This window comes from Bactrocera oleae, chromosome 3, assembly GCF_042242935.1.
Source record: "Bactrocera oleae isolate idBacOlea1 chromosome 3, idBacOlea1, whole genome shotgun sequence".
Lineage (NCBI taxonomy): Eukaryota > Metazoa > Arthropoda > Insecta > Diptera > Tephritidae > Bactrocera > Bactrocera oleae.
In genome coordinates this window covers 72,890,233-72,912,664 of record NC_091537.1, presented here as the reverse complement: position 1 = coordinate 72,912,664, position 22,432 = coordinate 72,890,233, and the positions used below count along the sequence as shown (strand labels likewise).

The following is a 22,432-nucleotide window of genomic DNA, read 5'->3' as shown; positions in this document are numbered from 1 at the left end:
CAATTGAATTAATTCGTGCGTATAATAAAAATCAAAGTGCGAGTTTATTGTCTGCAGTGATGTACACTAATTACACTGCAAAAAAATACGCATCTTAATTATCAACGCCACAATTTGCAAAAATCTCCTAATTATTGGGCTCAAATATGTCTCAATTGGAAAGGCTCACTCTCACTAAGATAACATTTTTGGGCGAAAATTCATCAAATTTCATTTTATAACAGTTTTAATTGGAACTTGAGACGGTTGGGTGCAAATGTTGATGTCCTTTAAATTATCCGAATGGTATTTACAGCCACCTCCACATAGCGCTGTAATCATAGTAAAGATTTTTTAAGCGCTGCTATATCCGTGCACCGCCAAAGTTGGACGTTAAATAAATAATCAAGATTAAAGGCAATTATTTCTGCATGTCGCGTATATTTCATTGGACGTCGCGACACTTGAAATCACTTGTCTCCCCCCTTAGCTGTGGCAATTTGTAAGCACTTTCGCGAGTGCTCGCGTTTTAATCACCCAAAAGACCCCTATAGGGAAATACAAATATTAACAGGATAATGTGTGTGTGTGTGCGCACTGCTTAATCCCTGCTTGGGGCGTTTTATTTCGATTTTCAAAATTAACCGCGTAAACAACCAAATTACCGAACATATTTCACTTTCACTATACCACCACTCCAGTGGTCTTGGCAAGATGGAGCGCGAATCTACTGTGACCGTATTAAAGTGACCTTCCATAAACCTATATATGTGTAGTGCCATAACTCGTTCGCGAACACCTAACTGTGCAATCGCGCGCGCACACCATCCCGCCCCCACACGTCGCTCTGTCAACGACGACTTCGTTTCGGCAATCTGTTTTCGCACATTCAGCATTCGGCTTGGCAAAATATATATTTATTATCACTCATTTATTTAAAAAGTGACAAGCCACAGCCGTGCTTCAGCCTACTGGCCAACCAACCTACCTTAATTTCCAATGTTGCCGGCTGTGAATCGAAGTGAAATTTGGCACGAGAACCGAACACCTCCGGCGCTGACCAATGCCGCGGTTGGTCGTTATTCACTTTATCGCGTACATCAAAGCTGCAAATATAGGCGAAAAGAAAAAGAAAACACACACACGGTGAATTAATAAAAAAACGAAATGTTGAAATATATAAATGTGAAAAAAATATATTCGGGGTTTATGGTCGAAAAGGGGCCAGACAGAAAGAAAGTGGCGAAAGAGCATTTCGACAGCACACAAGCTACTGGCGTATGTACAGAAGTATGTATTATATTCTTTATATATACATATACTGATATACCTATATAGTTGAGTAAATACATACAACCGTTAGCGTTCAAAGCCAGCGACACAGCATGAAATGAATTTCCGACAGATTTTCGCACTTTTGTGGGGTATAAAATTGAAATGAACTGGTGTTGTATGTATGTGTGTATATATGTATATAAGAGCATATCAGTCAAGTTCAACTTTTTGTTGTTTGCATTATATATTCTCTTTATGGTAAAGTTTGAATTCACAGAAGGAAATAAATTTGCGGCCGACGGCTTGATTGAATTTAACCATATCCGTACGTTGAATGCCTAACCGAAATGTTATTTGTCCAAAGTGAAGCCAGAAAACAACAAACAAAATATTAGATCATTGAATTTTTAATGTCTTTTGTGGGACGTGAAATTAAAGCCTGGATGGTTATGGCTAGTGATACAAAAAATTAAGTTATCTTTTCTTTTTAACTGCTCTAAAAGACGTCTGAAAATTAGTCCCAAATATAATACTAAATGTATATACGTCGAATTATAACCTCAAAATTTTAACACCACTCCCTATGAGCTAGTAGCTGTCTTTGATTGGTTATCCTCTACCTTCTTGTCAAAAAATTTACATGTGAAAGCAAAAACAAATTTATCGAGTTGAGTTGAAGCTGGAGAGTACGCGGAGTAAAGTAAAATAACTTCTATCCTCAATGCTGCCAAGTTTTGATTTGCATATTTTAGCTCACTTTTACTGGATGGTTTAAATGACAAATGAAATTACATTTCTTTTTTCTTGTATTTTTAAAACATTAGACTTAAAATCAATTAAAATAATTTATAGAAAGCCAAAAGAAATGGTTACGCTGTTTGAAAGAAATGGTAACGCGAATAAACGAATTTCTCTACTAAGAAAAAATTATAACACTATTGCGAATGTGTCAGAAGACATGTTAGAATAGGATAGCGTAGTTTGTTTGATTCTCTGAAGGGTAAAGCTTGGCGAAACGAAGAAGCTAGTATAAACATTAGGGTGGAGCGAAAAAAAAATAAATTTTTGTTTTTGCTTAGCCTGGGTTTATAGATTATAGAAAATTTTTGGACAAAAAAAAATTTTTTTTTAACATCAGTTTTAAAGTAAATTTTCGAGTTAACATTTTTATTTCGTAAACAATTTTTTAAAAGTGTTCTAGAAGCTGAGTTCTCTTTCCGGCCAATTAAAAGTTCTCAACTTAAAAAAAAAATTTGTAGTCATTATTGGAGTTTTAAAAAAGGTCTTAAACGACAACATGCTTTCCTTAAGCGTTAAAATAAATTTTGAGTCAAAAACCGTCACAGTCAGTAGTTTTTATATAAATGTAAAGAGTTTAAAAAAAATAATTTTACTCGAAATTTACTTTGAAACTGAGTTTTGTTTTTGTCCAAAAATTTTATTTTTTTATAATCTACAGATTTTACCCCAGGCTAACCAAAAAAAAAAAAAAAAAAAATTTCGCTCCATCCTAATATACTCAGTACATTTTATGTTTAAATGCATATAAAAATTAGCTTTTTTATCGTTTCTAAAAATTGTTTGTTATTTTAATAATTTACAGCCAAAACTTTCAAAACCGTATACAGTACTGATTACAAAGTCTTGAACAATTCACAAGTTTTGCAATTTGTCGTTTTCAAGGTATCGTCGTAAAATTGTTTTAGTTTACAACAAGTAAGGAAGAGCTAATTCGGGTGTAACCAAAAATTTCAAAATCTTCAGGTGTTGGCAAAACTTTATTTCAAAAGTGTTGCAAAAAAAAGAACATTTAGCGTTCGCGAAATCGGGAATAGATTACTTTCAAATTTGTATCTTATTAACGTATATTATAGGCCATAGACTTAGTTAGTTTTATAACTATACTGTATTTCTCTTAAAACTGTACTTTATTTCCCGTCATCGAAAATTGTTTCAAAATCATCTTCAAATAAGACATATCAAACATAATCTCAACTGAAGCGGCTAAATTTAATATATTTAGATGATGTGCAAAACGTCAACCAGAGTATCCTCACTTATTACATTAGCGATATGTGGTTTGGGCCAAGGTCTAAACCAACTCTATTGATATTCAGCTATAAACCACAAAATTTAAAAAAAAAAACTTGTTCACTTAATTTCACGAAAATAACACACATTTTGAGCAACCTAAACGATTTAAAGGTAGGAAGTCGGTAATCACTATGTAGGGTATATTGGGAGCAGAAAGCAAACTTTTGACATTACTACGCAGGTATACTCGAGAAGATGTTTTCAAGCAATTTTATCAATATATAACGAAATCATTATATGTGGGTTATTCCATGTCAAATCGACAAATAGTTGGACGTGACCCCCACCGATTCCAGTGAATTTTTGTGGAAAGTTTTGTCTTATCATAAAACTAAGTTCTGTGCTTTATGAGTTTATTTATTTAAAATTTCAGAAACTACTGTATATTAAACAAAGAACGCTGGTGAGTTTTCAAAGGACACTTAGAAATATGGAAATAAAATTGTTTTGAAAAAAATTTTGAAAATTACCAAAACTAAAAAATTTTGGATTTTTCAAAATCGTAAAAAGTAACCATCGCGGAAAAATTTTATATCATACCTCTAACATATCTAAAGAAATTCTGAAATTTTCAAAAGGTGTTCTTTTTTGTTTCAAAAATATGAAAGAATAGTAAAAAATTATTTTATCATCATTGATTTCTAGGTACGGTAATATTAGGTGAATCAAATTGCGATTGAAGGCAAAGTCTTTAACGATCTGGATATCGGCGTTCGACATTCCATTTCTAACCTGATTGTGTCATGTTATTTTTTGTAAATGTATAATATTACATATAGGACGTTTTTTATAAAATCTCCGGCCTGCAAGCGCAAAAGGCTTGCCTTATTTTTCTTTTATTCTTAACTTTTTAAATATTTTGTTTTCAATATCGTCTGAGGTGTTCATATTATAAAAAAATGATAGCGCTGTCATATAATAGATCTGTATTTAAACGTCATCAACTGTTACATGTTTCGTTCAAAATGAGGGCCTCAGACTAAATTAAACTGAATATTACTAAATTACAATATATTACGAAAATGGTATGGTATTGATATACATTTTGGTAAAATTAACCCTTATATCCCTCGAAGCTGATTGGCCGATCCATAAGGACTAAATGACTATTTTCAATTTTTTTATGACATTAATGTTGCCTGCCAAATAAAGCCTGCTATAAAAAAGCTTTGTTTGATACTGGTTGTCTCATATCATCAAATCATGGTGGCAATTTTAACTTAAAATAGACAAATGTTTACTTCGCAAATTTAATAATTTTTTGGCAATCCAAATCCACATATAGATATTCGTAACAAAAAAATACAAATGTGACTGCCCTTTCATGCGATCTTTCAGCAACACAAATTGCTATGACGACAGCTGTGCAAACGATTATAATAGTTTAATTTTTTGTGATTCGTATAGGAAAGTACATATAAGTATAACAATATATCTATACAAGTATATATGTACGACTTGTATAATTGATCAAAATGTAAGTCCTCTTTTAAGCCAAGGTCCCACGCTTTTAATCAACATTTTTTTAGTATTTTCAACGATTTTTTATTCCTTTACATTATTTATTAATTTTTTGTGTGACTTTCAATGCATTAATATGCCCTAATAAATACCATTTAATTTAACTTTATATAAAAGTACTTTCAATTATTTGTTCTTTCTTATTATTTTCTGTTCATTAAATATTTATCTGGAATCACGATTGTTGTTTCCTCATTTTAAACTCAATTAAAGTAATAATTTTTGATTTCTAAATATATTAACATTCACACCTACCAAATTTTTAAAATGTAGTTAGTAGTGTGAGATCTAATAGAATCTCTTCAAACTATTTTCAACCCTTCTTAAGAATTTCACTTTCATCTGCTGCTTTTGGAATTTTAGTGTTAATTAAATTGCCTGGAATTAAGTGTACGCTGGTGTGAAACTCTAATAAATAGTGCGTTTATGAAATTTCATTTAACCATTCGGTAGTAGTTTTCATTTACAATTACGATGCCACAAAATTTGCGCATTTGTTATCAAACAAAAGTTAATTGTGCATTATTTAAATGTCAATTTAATATCGTTTTTTAATTTAGCGAAATATTTCTAATAGTATGTAGTATGTATTTACTTTGTAGAATTTTTCGAATATATAAAGGAGTATTCCAATTCACATATAAATCTATATTATCGGTTTTGAGTCGGCTCAAATATTCATGCATTCAACGAGCACTGCTGGTTTTTTAAAAAGAGTAAAGTAAATGAAAGTAAAGAATTTTATGTAAATACAATTATTGCAGAAACTGTCGAACAATCTAGCCAATCCAATGGCGTTCGAAAATAGCCCAAACCGAAGAAACCAAACTTCGCTGAAAGCACTAAAGACCTTTTTCAGAGGCACGGAAACTGAATGGCAGTGACAAAAGAATCAACATTTGACAGACACTGCAAAAAAATAAAAAAATTCCTCTAAAACTATGCAGCTAAAAGCATCAATTATCGGTGCTGTCAACTGGATAACAGATCTACTCAAATACAAAAAATTAAAAAAATATGCTTTTAAAGCACTTCAAACTAAAAAGGAAAAAATAATTATTGGTATGCTGACGGTAATATTGACCATAAAATACTTGTATTATTGTTTTTGTGGCTGTTATCTACACCCTGTTTAGGTGGCAAGGAGCATGTTAGTTGTCATCGAAACCCTCAAACAGGAAGCCCAGGAAATGTATTATTCCGAAGATGTCAGACCATAGGGGGCGTTAGATGAATCAAATTCATACAGTGTGCAAAAAGTGGGGACTCATTGCACCAGGGTATATACTTGGTAGGTCGGGTTTAACTCTGGTTGGTAGAAGTTAATCTAGCTGTAATATCCAAAACGAAGTTGTGCGAGAATTCACGAGGCAACTCGAGCTCTTACTCTGCAAGGGGTGGTAGTTTGACTCCAAGTACGCCATTCGCTAAGGGAGGGAGTCTGTGTAAGCGTTAGTGACTACACTGTGAAAGGAGTTCAGTGTATATCTAAAGTTAATTGCTGCCGCAGTTTGCTCGGTAAGGTGCACAATGTCGTCTATGTAATCAAGGAATGATCTCTTGATGCTGCTAGGGGAGTGCATTGTATTCCTTAAGTGCAGCTTTGTTAGCATGTGTTTAATAGAAGATATCAAGCTGACAAGTCTGAATTTTCTTCGTCTACAAATGCCTTGTAAGCTACCAACAAGGGTTTTTTGTTTTTTCCCCAGGTGGTACCGGCTAGAGACTTCAGAATATTTGGCAATAATTGCGTTCGTGTGCAGATTAAAAAAAATACACGCTGTGTATTTTAACACTCAAAATATTGGAGTTGTTAACAGTCAGAATTTTAATGTCATTGACTACTGTCTGTCTGTACTCTTTCTTCCAGTTTCGTCCAGAATCGGGGACTTAGTGCTGAAGATTGTTATGCTATTTGCAGAAAATGTTTATTTTTGAACCCATTTCATCACTTCCACTGCCTGACGTCAATATCGTACAATCATCTGCGTATGAGGCAATGGAAATTTCCTCTGATGATTAGGGAATGGAAGTTTCGAGATATAAAAGTTAAAAAGTAGTAATGGGGAGAGGCCTAGGTTATGCTGAGCACTTTATGGAAACCATGTTGGTAGTCTACTAGGCTTGCTGTAGTGTCAAAGCGTTCAAGTTACTCAACTTCAGAAATCGAAATTTTAAACGCGTTTTTCTCGCAACTGAGTTTTTAAATCGAGTGGCCATAGTTAACGGAGACTGTCGTCCTTAGCTATTTGATATTTTAAGTGCAGCTTTATAGGAACATTATCTAATTTAATTGGAAAGAATATTTATTTTACAAAAACTTCAGTCAAAAATTTAGTATTCCCTACAAGTCCGCCATATTGCGAAAAATTGTTCTAAAGCCAAAAGGGTATGTAACTGACTTGTAAGTCAAATGCAGATAAAAATCCCTTTTTCAGTTTGTGTCAGATGAAAACGGAGATTTCATAGATTAACTCAGTAGTACCCACTTTAATGTTAAACAAAATTTCTACAGATTTAACGCCCAGGCTAAGCAAAAAAATGAAAAAATTCGCTCCACCCTAATGTATATGCATTTAATTCTAGTAACCTCCTCTCATAGAAATTATATCAACTTTTTAACTTAATTAGCAGAAATGTATTGATTTAATAGCTTTCACGCCATTTACAACCAGTTATTGACTTTTCTGCGAAGCTTTCAATTGCGTTGTTGAAATTGGATGATCCAACAATCCCGGTCAACAAATTTTCTTCGTTATTTCGATTATATAGGAACTAAAAATGTCATCATCTTTCATTTAGGCTACCGTTAGTAGCCAAGCTGCGAAATTAGCTTAGCTGCGAAATTTTTATTGAGATTACAACAAGATTAATAAAGGAAAGGAATTGAAATTATGTTACACTACAACAATATTACGACCACTTATATATAAGTGCAATCAAATGACATGACACTTCGCACTTGACAACAAAAGCGTCACCTTAAAAAAATATTTACCACCGCTTTTATTGCATTATCTTTTTCTTAAAAAAATGCTTTTGCTTCCCACTAATTCGATCAGAGAAAAACCGTTTTGTGTGTTTTTTGTTTGCTTTTTGTTTTTCGACGTTAACGGTTTTCTCCACTCAGCTGTCAAAGTAGTCATGAGAAAATGCCTTGGCATAAATACGCTGACATGAAAAGAATCGAAATGCTCAATCGCACATATACACACACATATACTAATAACTGCACGCACACGACAATACGCACACACACCCATACATACACGTGATGGTGGTGTAAACTTAAGAACGACAGTTGGCGAACGACTTTGCCTTCTAAGAACTATTATTAAGTTAATGTAACTTGCTTGTAGTAGTTGTTGTTGCGGTTTGAGTTTTTACTTGCTTCTATTGCCTACATGCCATTAGTTTTGTTGTTCGCATGCATTTGCGAATTGTTTTTGTTTAGTTAGTATTGTTATTATTGCAGCGCATATACATATATATGTGTGTGTGTGTGTTTAAGTGCATAGTTTACACAGAGATCGGGTGGAAGTAGCGAATTGGGTTAACAACTTAGGATTTACATGCAATTAAGTTGTTACACACTCAGCGCAAAATTCAACAGCAGTAGCAGCAACAACAATAGCAAAAATAGCAATAACAATAGTAGCGACAATAATAACAAACAAACAGCGCGAATGCGTCCATTGCTGTGGAAGGAATGCAGCAACAGCTAAAAACAACAAGAGCAACTGTAATATCAAGTAGACGCTGTAGGCGTTACGCCCGCTTAGACACAAGCACGCACAGCCACACATAAGCAGTAAGTTGTATACAAACTAAGGTGGACGAAAAATTTTTTTTATTTAATTTCCTTAGTTCTACTAGAGAATTTAACGATCTACAAAAACAAATGTTAAAAACACATTTTATAACAAGAAATAAGAAAAAAAGTGAACTTCAGCTGAACAGAAGCTATAATACCCGTTACAGATGCATTTTTTATAGCATAAAGGATTATAAAAAGATCTTTATCTTGATTTTAATCTGTCAGCGTATATGGTAGCTATATGCTATACTGGTCCGATCTGAAACATTTCTTCGGCTAATGTTCAATTGCTTCGAACAATAATACACGCCGAATCTCCTGCAGATATCGCGTCAAATGCACAGGTTTTTCATACAAAAACTTGATTCCGGTCTTTTAGTTTGTATGGCAGCTATATGCTATATAAGTCGGATATCGGCCGTTCCTACAAATGAGCAGTATATAGGGTCTCCGAGTTTTCCTGCGGTCTATTCAAGGTATAAAAATATTCCTATTATATTTATATGGGATATCAAAAATCACAAAGCGCCACTTGTTAATAATTTTCACGGTAACTAAAGAAAAAAAATATTTTTTTTGGCCTACCCTAATACACACTACACTTAAAAGCCAGCAGCGTTACAAGTGAACGTCTACGAATTTTGCACAAACTTTCTTCTACATACAGTTATATATTTTCGCCATTCACTTGGGCGACTTGATGCATATACATATATATACACACATATCCATATCTGTATATATTATATGTAAATATGTCCAATCATTTCGCCAGTTGCATGCACGCACGCTCGCCTGCTTTCCGGCCCGCTTTCTTGCCCGCCTTGACAGCATGGCACACCAACCGCACCCACACCCCGCCCACATTGTTGCCTGCTGGAGCTGTTGGACAGCCTCAGCGACGCCTTAAGCCATTCGTTTTTCGGCCAGCTAAATGTTCGCTTTCGAACATGCATTTGCATACCTTGCAGCGCCTCAAGGCAGTCGCCAGCCATCAAGCCAGCTGTTACGTGTAACATAGTTTATGGCGCTTAAGCAGGCAGTGAAGCGGCACTGTAGTCAGAGAGCCGTAAGAGTTTTGAGTGAACCATGCCAAAATGGTTATAACCACTACATATGTACATAAATAGGCGACGATTTGTACACGGTGAATATATGGAAATTTTGGGATGGTGATATAATTCTATGAAGATTAAGCTAATATTAGAAAATGCATAGATATTTGGGTAACAACATGGAATAGCACCAGTAATCAATAGGCTAATTGAGAAAAAGAAAAGCAAAATACACATTGCTCTGTAAAGCTTTTTTTTAATTTCAATGGTGTGTGTTTAAGTTTTAGTTGCGGTAATGTCCAGGGTTAAATAAATCGTAAGAACTCGTTTCTGTTTCAAGCTTTTAAAAACTTTTTTCAGCCTTACAGAATTGAAACCTAAAGATTTTGAAATACCCAAACGAATATGATCTGTTAGCTATGGTCCCCGTTATGATGTAACACAATTGTTTGTCCCACAAGTTCTTAATCGTCTCCGAACTGGTTATTTTTGTAAGAATACTTTTTCCATAGCCGACAAATATAACCGTGATCTTCATACCGAAAACATTAACCAAAGTGTTTTGAGTTGATCAATAAGAGATGTTGAGATTCTCTACTATCTTTCATAAACCAGCACTGCAATTTTCAGGTACTGTTTCTTTAACTCTTTCGATGTTATATTGAGGTCCTCTACTATCTATCACATCTCAATACGCCGATGAATGCTTGGTGCCACTAATATATTAAATATTAAAAATATTGTAGCAAGTTAGAAAAATTTTTTGTATAATTTCGGTTTGTGTTCGTAGTTTAAATGGACCAGTCCGATCAAATTTGATCAGATAAAACTAAGGTTTGACGGTAGAAAACTGTTGCTATAATTTTGAACACCAGTTGAGATTTGAAACTCCGACTGTCGACTTCTTGGTGTACCTAGTTATTTTCTCACAAATGTAACGAGTTAATCGTGAAGCTTGTATGAGTACACTCTTCATTTATAATATTCACTTACTTAAGACATAAAAAATCTAATAAGTACGATTTAACTTGTTCTTCAATGTAAATCCATGATTGGTAATTATAAACCATTATAAGCCCGTATTGGTTAGATGGATGAAGGCATGGTGTTGGACTGATTCTTATTATATGTTGCCCTCTTTCGGTGGCTGTTGGCATAATTTTATCACCATGTTTTTAAAATGTTGATCTTTCTTCAGATTCAAGATTCATTAAATAAATACTTAAAATTATTAAATTGGAGATAGATACACTATTAAATATATTATATGACTTCGAAATAGGAATATACAAATAAAGTATTTAACATGCGATTTAAATCGTAACTATCATATATATATATATAACTACCATATATTAAACTCGACGGTATAAACAATATTCTTGGCGCATTGATGAAATGGTGTGTGAGATTTAGGTATATACCTATAATTTTGGTTGATTGCTCGAAAAAACATCTCACAAAAAGAGAGCATACTGAAAATATGACGCCTTAACGGGCGCAAGGGTGGTCATTCATTTGAGGAATGCTTTGAACTAACCAAGTTTCTAAAAGTAAAGATTCAGCGAAACATATTTCATAAGAAAAATATTTTATGACAGCATATTGAAATCTTATTGGAGTTAGCTGAACAAAAGAACACGTTAATATAAATCTGTTGTCGTAACAGCAAGTAAGGGATACTGTAATTCTATCGCAATTGTTTATTTGTGCTTCCATATCTTATAATAAATAATATGTTTGGTAGAAAATATTTTACATTTTCTGTTGCATTCTGACTTTTCTCAAATCGATACAAATGAAATTATATTAACAAAGCCTAAAGGCATCTGATATTTGGAATAATTGTTGTCAGCTATTTTGAATAGTTTTATATACGCGAATGCACATATTTTAGAACTATGAAAATTAAAAAAAATTTGTTCAGAATGATTTGTTCAGATAGGGCGTATGAATTTCTAAAGATTTGATGTTGAAATTCAATTTCAAATACATTGAATTTTACCTTGCTATTGGACTATAAAGAAATGTTTATTTCATTAGCGCCAATAGAAGCGAAATTTCTTGAAAAAATAGTATTTTTATGAATTATTTTTCACCAAGATGCGCTGAATTCTGATTTCATAAAAATATAGTTATTAAATTTAATCCCAAGCACTTTTGAATTTTGATTATTTATTTAACAAACGCTCGCTGATCTGTTTTTAAAAACTCTAACTACAAGTAGGCGGAAACTATTTCTATGATTATAATATTTGTAGAACCATTTTAGCTTTATAGTAAACGGTTTATTACATTATTGGAGAGATATAAACTAAAAGAATAACTTTTCAGCGATATCGCTCTTCATCCTGATCAATGTGATGAGTAAAATCACATGTTTTAAAGCCGTCATAACCGACCACCAGCTGACCAAATCTCGTACACCACATGACTTTGATGATTTACCACAAGCTTTTTATATAAAAAGTTGCAAATTTAAATATACGTTAAGCTCTTGAAAAAAATGATTTGCAAGAATCGCAAGTTAAAGGTACTAGAAACTATAAATACGTATGATTTTGAACTAAAGTATAATTAAAATAATTAATAATAATTAAAAAATAATTTCATATAGGTTCGTCAAAATGCATGCTAATGGATAGTAACATTTGCAGAATTTCCAGAGAAATATATCTACATAATTGAAAGTCCTTTTTACGGTAATGCTTTTTCACACAAGACACATAATGAAAAGTACATAAGAGCTACCAGACAACAGACTGCATAATTTTATGAATTATTTTATAATAGGAAAAAATTCGATCTTTGCGCCACATTTGGCGAAAAAGAAGATGAAAACTTCGGAAAATTTCAACTATATTTTTCTCAATGTATTGTATTACATTGCACCATTCATGCATGCAGATGTGTCTGAGTGCCGTTGCACTTCAAAAATGTTGCAACGCTTAAATCGTTGTACCCTTGCACATACACATGCACGGCATATAGGTATACTCTTAGCTTAGAAGTGTATGTAGTTGGCGAAGTGCAATTTCCTTTGCATTTTCCGCAGCAATGTGGTGATATAATAAATATTTTCTTGATTTCAACTTAGTTGACGTTTCCAAAACAAAAAAATGGAGTCAACCTACGACAAAATTTGTGGCATGCCACATGCAGAGTGTTGCGGCACACGATCTCGCAACACGTAGTGCGTGTGTGAAACACACATGTGTAACATATATACTATATTTATAATACATTAGGGCGGGCCAAAAAACCATTTTTATTTTTTTCTTTAGATACGGTGAAAATATCTCATTATTCAGGTCAAAGTTCAAGCTCTTAATACTAATATTAACAGGTAATGCATTATGATTTTTGATGTCTTATATAGTAAATACACAGGAATATTTTTATGTCCTGAATAGCCTATAGAATTAGTTTTACACGAAGTTTATAATAACCAGAAGGAAACGTCGGACACCCGACAAAATATATATAAAAACCAGTAAGGAAGGACTAAGTTCGGATGTAACCGAACATTTTATACTCTCGCAAAGTCAAACGGTATACTCGTTGGAGATTTCTTTACATATTTTGCTTGATTAACTATACGCACTATAACATATCAATATGAGAAGAATTTTATGTACCGCATTCATTTAAATCGGTTCTGCCACGCCCACTATCTAATTTTGAACACGATTACTTTAAAGTCAGCTCATACCATCCCAGAAATAAAATTTCACAGTGTCGATAGAGATGCTAAAAAAATTTGTTTCCAGTGAATTTTGTTATTATAGCTTGAGCAATTTAGGAGATATCCACATTAAACCTATTAGGGGGTGGGACCACGCCCACTTTTTAAAAAAAATTTAACCGCAGATGCCCTCCCTAATGTGATCCTGTATACCAAATGGCGTGGCAGTGATCCGATTACGCCCATCTGCAATACAAACCGTCTTACGGTACCAAGAAATATTTGTACCAAGTTTCATTAAGATATCTCAATTTTTATTCAAGTTACAGCTTGCACAGACGGACGGATGGACGGACAGACAGACGGACAGACAGTCACCCGGTTTTCAACTCGTCTCTTCATTCTGATCATTTATATATACATAACCCTAAATCCAACTCTATTAGTTTTAGGTAATATAAACAACCGTTAGGTGAACAAAACTATTATACTCTGTAGCAGCATGTTACTAGAGTAACGAGCGTGACGAGCTGAGTCATTCCGTCTGTCCGTATGTCTGTAGATTCGTCCCTCAGTTTTGAGATATCGATCTGAAAGTTTGTACTTCGTCTTCTCTTCAAGAAACTACTCATTTTTCAGAATTGCTTATATCGGAGCACTATAGGATATAGCTGCCATACAAACTGATCGATCTAACTCAAGTTCTTGTATCGAAAACGTTTTTATTATAGTATAAACGAAGAAATTTGCTAGATCGGACACTATATTATATTGTTGCCATACAAACTGAGCGAGCATAATTAAGTTCTTGTACAATATGAAGAACTTTTTGACAGGATATCTTCATAAAATTTCTCATTCAAGGCAATGCTGCAATGTCAGATCGGCTCATTATAACAGGCAGCTGCCATACGCAACGACCAATGAAATTCAAGTTCTTGTATAAAAACAATTTTATTTGTGAAGGGTATTCTAGCTTCGGTGCAACCGAGGTTAACGTTTTATATTAGTGGCATTTTAATACATTTGAACTAATTATTATATAATAAAAATTTAAAATAATTCTTGTATGGAGTTTAGCGATCTACAAACAAACTCAAAAAGTCATTCGGAGTCAAAGCTCAACCTTTAATGTTATTACATAACGTTTAAATTTTTTTATGTTTTTTCACAAACTAATGCCTCAAAAGTCATAAAAAATAAAATGGTTTTTGTTTGTCTCACCCTAGTATAGATAAATACTTTCAGCTTTAAGCAAGTATTTGTAAAGTTGTGCGTGCTATATATGCAAGTGTACGTGGGTGTGTGAGTACGGTAACCTAAGAGGTAAGGTGAAATTTTGACTTATGGCAAAAGGGAAATTTCGGTTGCTTGTAAGTCAGGCAATAAATCACGCTAGTGGGTAAAAGAAGCAACGCAAAATTGTGATAAATATAATTTTCAGCAACAATAAGTTGCCGTGTAGAATTCTTGTAACAAAACAGAGCACAACAAGCAATGCAATGCATAAAAGCGGTAATATTCAGTCTACCATTAGCGTAGCGTGTGTGACTTTCTCACTTTTTCCAGCAATTATGAAGCACCAACGCCGCCGCTTTTACTTAAATTGTATGAAACATTTATTAATGCTTTTGCTTGCAGCACAAATTAAAATCATCATTAGTAGCGAGCAATAACAAAGAAAAGGAAAGCAAAGAGGGGAGAAATACAGCAAGTGTTAAACCTTTCACACCGTTCAAGTGAAAAGTTGAAAAACAAACGAAATTTCAAAAGGAAAAGCGACACATAGTAATGTTATAGCAGCTGTGAGTTTATTATCTCTAATCATACACCTGCTTTGTGTTCACATTTATACACAATACACGCGTCTGTTTGTCACTTACCTATATAAGGGTATACCAGCATTATCGCGGAACCATAAGACCATGTAAACGTCACTCAGCGGTGCACTGATCGGACATGGCAGGGAGACGGATTTGCCTTCCACGGCATCGATGTCTTTTGTTTTCACTACAATTGTTGTTAGCGTTGTTGTTATTATTGTTGTGCATATTTGTATACGTATTAGTTAACACGCGATACAATAGCGTTAGCGGTTGCCACGAAATGTCAATCAAATGCAGACAAAAGCACATTCAAGCGCATGCAAGTGAAAAGCATTTCGCAAAAGAAATGTTACGTATACGACATGGTGTAAACAAATGGTGTATATACGAAAGATGGACGATAACGGTGGTGGCGCACATATTGATGTTGACAAGCGCATTTATTTGTTGTTGTAGTCGTTAGGGTTTTTTGTGTTGTTGTTATTATTATTAATATTTTGTTGTTGTAGATTTTGGTTTAAAAGCAAATTTCCGTACATCCGGTTTTGTTGTTAATCATTGTGGATTAGTGGCCAACGATTGTCCAGGGTTTTCAATGATTCCATTAATTCAGTTGATTTGGTGTAATCGCACATGCAAAGAGAGGGAGAGAGATAGAGTGAATTGACAAGAGAAACAAGTAAGTTAAATGTATTATAGATATAAAATTTCTGTAAAATTTCACAATTTATTAAGCCAAATTGACAGCGGTATTAAGTGGACATCAAAAAGGCTATCGCCATAAAATGAGTTGAAAGTAAGTTTGTGTTTTTGAAAACCAAACAAAATAAAAATAAAAAAAACAAGAAAACAGCAAGATTAATTGGCAGTAATTGACATTTTAGGATTATCTATCGCGCGTTGAAAGCTGTAAATTAAAATTGCAAAATTCAGTTTTTTTTCAAATTTTTATTATGCTGTATTGTAAGCACCCAGAGCAATGAAAGTCGCAGCTAGTTTGACATTACCGGGATGGCATTTGAATGAATGCAATTAATAGTAATTGCGGCAATTACATAAATGTACCTACAGTTATAAATAGCTTGTAGCTTAAATAGATGTAGCTAATGAATTGATCTGTCTGTCTGTCTATCGGGTATCGGTACGATATATGAAAATTTATGGTAGATATATCAAAACGCATTTGAACATATTAAACGCATAAAAGAAAATGGGATTTAAGGGCTTATCTCCGCGTGGGACCTATTAAACTATACATTGTAGTATCATAAGTCTGTGAAAGTTGCTTATGCCACTGTCAATCCAATCGACCGATTTATAAAAGCCATATACATTGGATACTAGGATATCTAAGAATAAATCTTTGAATTATGAGTATTTGTTTCGCAGACTCTAAAATATATGTGGATAATTATAATACGTTAGTTGAACCATAATAATTGTCTAATAAAACTGTTTTTTTTTTTTTGGATTTTTTTGTAACAATAAGCTCTCTGAAACCAGTGCTAAGCATTATTGTTATTTTACAGCTTTCAAGAGAACTAATAGCGCTAAAATATCACGAAAAGTCGCTCTTGTTAATAAGCACTGGTAAAATTAAAGCACAAATTTTAGAAGTATGGTGTTTTCTAGACGAAAAAGTTTAACATTTTAAAGGTCATAGTACGAACCCTAAATTGTTTGCCTTCTTGGCACTGACTTAAAATATGGTTGATCCTTTCCTTTTTCACAGAAAACAAGTTCAGAACACTACAAAATTCAGCGTTGCACTTTTAGAACTATAATATACTTCAAATTGAAAAGTCCTTAAATAATACTGGAACCGTATCAAATATTTTAGCTATCTACTATTGTTAATACTTTTACTCGACACAGAGAACTTTAAGCAGTCTTTTGTTCAGCCAAGAATCTTATTCGACTATCCCGGCTCACAGACCCTTGACATCTCCGCCAATTGGACCAAGAATCACGGCTTTACTGTCAATCTGGAGAAAACAGAAATCTGAACAAATTTGTAATTCAAACTCCCGTAATTAAGCGGTAGAACTTTTTTATTCTCGAGCTTTTTCAAACATCTCAGAGTTATCCTAGATAAAAAAAACTGAGCAATAGAGATCACAGTGCTGTGGTGTAGTAGATGGCATTATCGAAAAGTTACGCATTAAATGTCTAAACCAGGTCCAACGAGGCTGCTTGCTCGGGATTACGGGCGCAAAGCAAACTACATCAACAAAGTCGCATAGATCCAGACTCGGCGTCACTACGGGCATGGCATACTCGAACTTGTTAATGAACTTAGGCGAAATGGTTTGAAAATGTTAGAATTTTGCTGTAAATCGGACCGGTCGATTGTGGGATGAAATTTTAACCTCCAAGTGGGTTGTGATGCAATGCAATGATTTCTTAACTGATTGGCAATTATATCGGCTATATCATGCTAACCATTCAAATTAAATTTTTTAACGTTTCTCTGTGAAGTGACCTATTTACATAGCGCAAAAGGTTGATATGTACGACAATATAAAATGTTCCGATACTATAAAAACTTGTGTTAGAACAAAAGCTTTTTGGAAGACGAAATGGGGAACAAAGGCATTTGTGTCTGTTTTTTTAACAAGGGAAGTTCTACGACATTTTGGGTATTCAAACCATCAATATGTAACACGGTGTGTCGTCCAAACTGTTCGAGAACTCTTCCAATATTTAAATGAGAGGGACATATACAACTTTGGTTATATGGTAAAAGTATTTGTCTATTGATATAAAAACCCAACTCTTAAGGAATCAGAGATCTCTGCTAAGAAGTACCACATGTATAACTTAACTTTAAAGAGCATATCATAAAACGGAAGAAGAAGAGTGGCCATTCATTTAGAAACCATTCGTGGATTTTTTTTTGCAAACTTGAAAACTCTACAACTTAAAAAATAACATACTAAACTTTAAATAAATATTTTCAATATTTCTACTTATTTTGTATATGTTTGTCTCAAACAAATACTCTCTTCACTTTTACGATTATGAAAAATATATTTTTGGGGGCCAAAAATTGCCTCGTTTATGAGCAAGATCTAACATATTCTAATTCAAAGTCATTAATAATCCTAAACTTCTGCGCTACTCTCTTTACCGATCCGTTTCGGTAGTTCGGACTTAGAATAGAAACCATAATTTTCTTCCAAGAAGGGCAAGAATAATAAAAAAAAGTGTATAATACGTTCCGTCATAAACGAAACGAACTGGCAAACTTTTATATAGATTAAAAACAAAACCTTCCTCGCTAAAAATATATATTTTTTTTCCTTGTTTGTATATATTCATTAATTATATATAAATATAATATGTTCTAAAAATTGTAAAACATTTCATTTAGATAAAATTTTTTTCCAAAATCACAATTTTGTGTGTGAGCTTGCAGTAAGCCTGGACTAACATGTTATTCTTCTCATACATATATACATATATAGTATATTAGGCTGTCCGTTGTTTTCCAAGTTGTTTTTTTTTTCAAACGCCCCCTGATATTTCAGTTTATTCCCCAAAAAAAGTATCCAATACAAACAAGCTTTTTATTTTAAATTTAAACCTTTCCTAAATCATGTATATAACATGGGATTTTTCGATATTTTGCATTACGCAAGTAAATCTACAATTTTGAAGACGTGATATTCTAATACCACATTTTCCTCTCTACAAAAAAAACTCACAGATTTTTTTCATAAAAAACATTCCTCTAAAAGTTAAACACGGTCCAAGTTATACATCAATTGTACTAAGCATTCATACAAATGATTTACACATTCTGTGTTGTTCATACGACATGGTGTACTATATGAATATAGCATATATGCTATGCCTATACTTGGCCTGAATCGATATATTGCAGAAAACGAAAATTTGACAACTAATCACTAATCACACTAGCTATTAAAAAATTATGTTTCTGCTGTTCTGGGCACATTTCCCATTTTCCAATTGAGAGAGTGCACAGTCAATTTGCATCAAATGCATATGTATATGCCAGCAACAACAATAAACAAGCAATGTAAAATGCTTTATTAAGTCATATATGCCATCCTTTAATATTTGTAATTATTCTGCATGTGTTTATACATACAAGTGTGTGTGAGTGTGTATGCAAATATGTATGCCGAAGAAACGTTTGTCGCATATACCTAATGGCGCATGCCTCATTAACTTTCTTCAGTTCGTGCACAAGCACACATACCTACACATGTGGCATATCTGTTCATATATGTTACAAGGCTGCAGCTGCTTGTGCGCATACTACCAGTCACTTGGCTGCCTGGCTGCCTGGCTGCCTATGCTGTCAGCTTGCCATCGCACTTCCCCGATAGCTTCACCATATTATTTGCTGACTGCGTTGTTTATGACACTAATGAGTATAAAATGAATAATAAGCATGCGACAAGTAAGTCCTCCCTCATTGGATTATGCTCTACGAACAAGTATGCTGGAATATTAGTTCATAGATATGTGAAGACCGTGTAGGAAAAACTATGCTATTAGGCACTAAATACAGAAGTAAACATCATGGAAATTTACAAAATAAATAATAGAAGTTTCCTCGTAAAGTGACTTTCTTCATTGAAAAATGTTTCTATACAAAATGATTCTATCTCTCTTACAAAATATTTGGAACGACAGTTTGTCTATATTTGAGACGACCACTCACCATATATGAATGAAATCGCTCAGGACTGGTGGATTGACCATCATATAAGACCTCGTAGCTGGATCTTTTTCTGTTTAATACCACGAGATAAACGAAAAGCGAAAACTTTTAAGTATTTGATGCCAAGAAGACTCTAAACCACAACATTTCGTTGCTCTATTAGCAAAAAATTACAAAAAATTATTTACACATACCATGGATATTTAGCATAACTTTAAAAAATAGTATTAATGGTCCGGACTACAATCGATGCATGTTCAAAACAGCACTAAATAATTTTTAAAAAAATAAAAAAAAAAAAACGTTAAAGTGGTTGCACCGAAACAATACAAAATATTCCTTGCAAAAATTTTGATTGGTCGGTTTTTATGGCAGCTGATCCGATTAGAAAAATTACTTCGGCATCAGGCAATAATCCAGGCTAAATTTCGTGAAGATATCAAATAAAAAAGTCAAATAAAAAAGTTTTCCATACAAACACTTGATTTTGATCGTTCAGTTTGCATTTGTTTTCATATACCCTGTTCTAGGTATAATGGTTAGCTATTGGACGCTTAAACTCTTTAGGTCCATTTGTTGAGTTCCAGAAGAGATTTTTGTAACTAAAAATTCTATGCACAGCAAACAAAATTTTAACTAATCACACAAGAAGAGCTCGATTTCGAAAGCTCCAGGCATCCCAAGCCATTAAACCACAATTTATGAGAATTATAACTGCCATATTCCGAACACGTATTTCTTGCTGGTTACTTTTAAGAATATCGTATCAAATACGATGGTGCGCTACATATTGGAACATACGAGCTCATACAGTTAGTTTTTGCTCGGCATTGGCCATGGCATTGCAGCACATTGGTTTAATTATGCGTTAGAAATTATTATTGTAATTTTTTTTTGTGCTCACCATACTGAAACTTAGCAAGATATGTGGATATTTACCTTAGATGTGCAGTAATGGACATAGGTAAAGGAGCTTATATGCAAATGTATGGCTGCAAGAGGTAGTTATTTAAGACCATATGAATACCGCCTGAAATGTTGTTGTTGGTTTTCTCTGGCCACTATCCCTTGGTATGACAGGTTAATAAAATCGATTAGGTTAATCTTGTGACACGCTGGTCAATCGTAGAGTTTTATTTATAAAGCTGCCTAGTAACTATTTCTTATATAACAAATGGGGTAACTATATAGCGTTAGAAAGCTAACAGTACGTACTAAAAAAGTGTCAGATAATGTTGTGATTGCTTAAATCAGTATGGGTTGAGTTCGAGAGAATTTTGACAATTTTTCATTAATAAAGACAAAAACGCAAACCAAGCGGCTAAAAATGTTAATATTGTCTATTTTAAGGTCCAATTGTCGAAAATAGCGACGAATCAAGGGAAACCATCGAGTACGGCCCAAGATCTAATCATGGTGAAAAAACTCGTTTAGTAAATCTTAAATAAGGCTGGATACAAAACGAAGCTTAAGGTATGTGTACCACACGAGTTAACGCGCAAAAACCTCAAGAACCGAATTTCCATCTACGAACCGCTGCAGAGTCACAACAAAGCGAAAACTGTGGCCAACCCAAGATTGACGGTCAGGAAGATTTTGTTATGTGTTTGTTGCAATTGGCAGAGAAACAACTACCACGAGCGGATTCTCTGCTGTCAAACTCTTAATATCGACTTGTACTGTCAACAATTGGACCGCCTGAAGGAAGCAATTATTTTTCATTTTCAACCAAAATTTTCCTCTAACAAATTTAACAAGGAATTCACTTTAATTTAAGGCAAAAATTTAGAGCTACATAGATTAGAGCAATAATTATAATGCAATTTGATTATAAAAACATTAAACAGTATAAGTTTCAGATTTTCTACAGCTACAACTACAGCTGCTTTGATTATGTACATTATATCTTTATGCTGATGTATACAACAAATAAAACCAGGAAATCAGCGACGCGTAAAGAAGCGATTGAGAACTACAAGCTGAAAACAGCCGGAAGGGACAACTTTTCGCAGCGACACTTATATACAATATATATATAAAATATTATGTATAGCCGTACATAACACCTTTCTTATTTGTTCCTTTATTTATTTAGGAAGGTGTTTTTGGGTTGGACCCAATAATGTAGATATAATCTGTATATGTGCATGTGTATATGGTTGGTTGGTAGACAATTGCTGACTGACAACGCCGGCACGAGCGGCTAAAAATGTAGCCTACCATTAGGTGCATTCCTTTGTGTCTTCACTTTTCTTGTCGACGTGTGAAAATAAATAAGCAAAAGCAAGTAATTCATTAACAGCAAGCCAGAGCAACAATAACAACAACATATTTTTATAGCGGAAAATTTATACATTAGTTTATATATAAATATTTACACAGAAATACTGCAAATATAAGGCAAGTATACATTTCAAAAGGGCCGCCATCAAACAAATTTCAGCCAAAAGCTGTTGCGGTTATCGCGCCGGCAACACAACCATC

The 22,432-nt window shown here is 33.6% G+C and overlaps 1 protein-coding gene across 2 annotated transcripts in view; it reads right to left on the bottom strand.

Annotated features, from left to right (window-relative positions):
* side-II (sidestep II) overlaps nt 1-22,432 on the bottom strand; it is a 262,223-nt gene that overhangs the window by 170,309 nt on the left and 69,482 nt on the right. For both annotated transcript variants that reach the window (XM_070106852.1, XM_070106853.1), the window contains exons 3-4: nt 15,310-15,436; nt 968-1,085 (exon numbers count right to left, since the gene is read on the bottom strand). In XM_070106852.1, the coding sequence (XP_069962953.1) occupies nt 968-1,085; nt 15,310-15,436 (245 nt within the window). The remainder of the gene's footprint in view (nt 1-967; nt 1,086-15,309; nt 15,437-22,432) is intronic.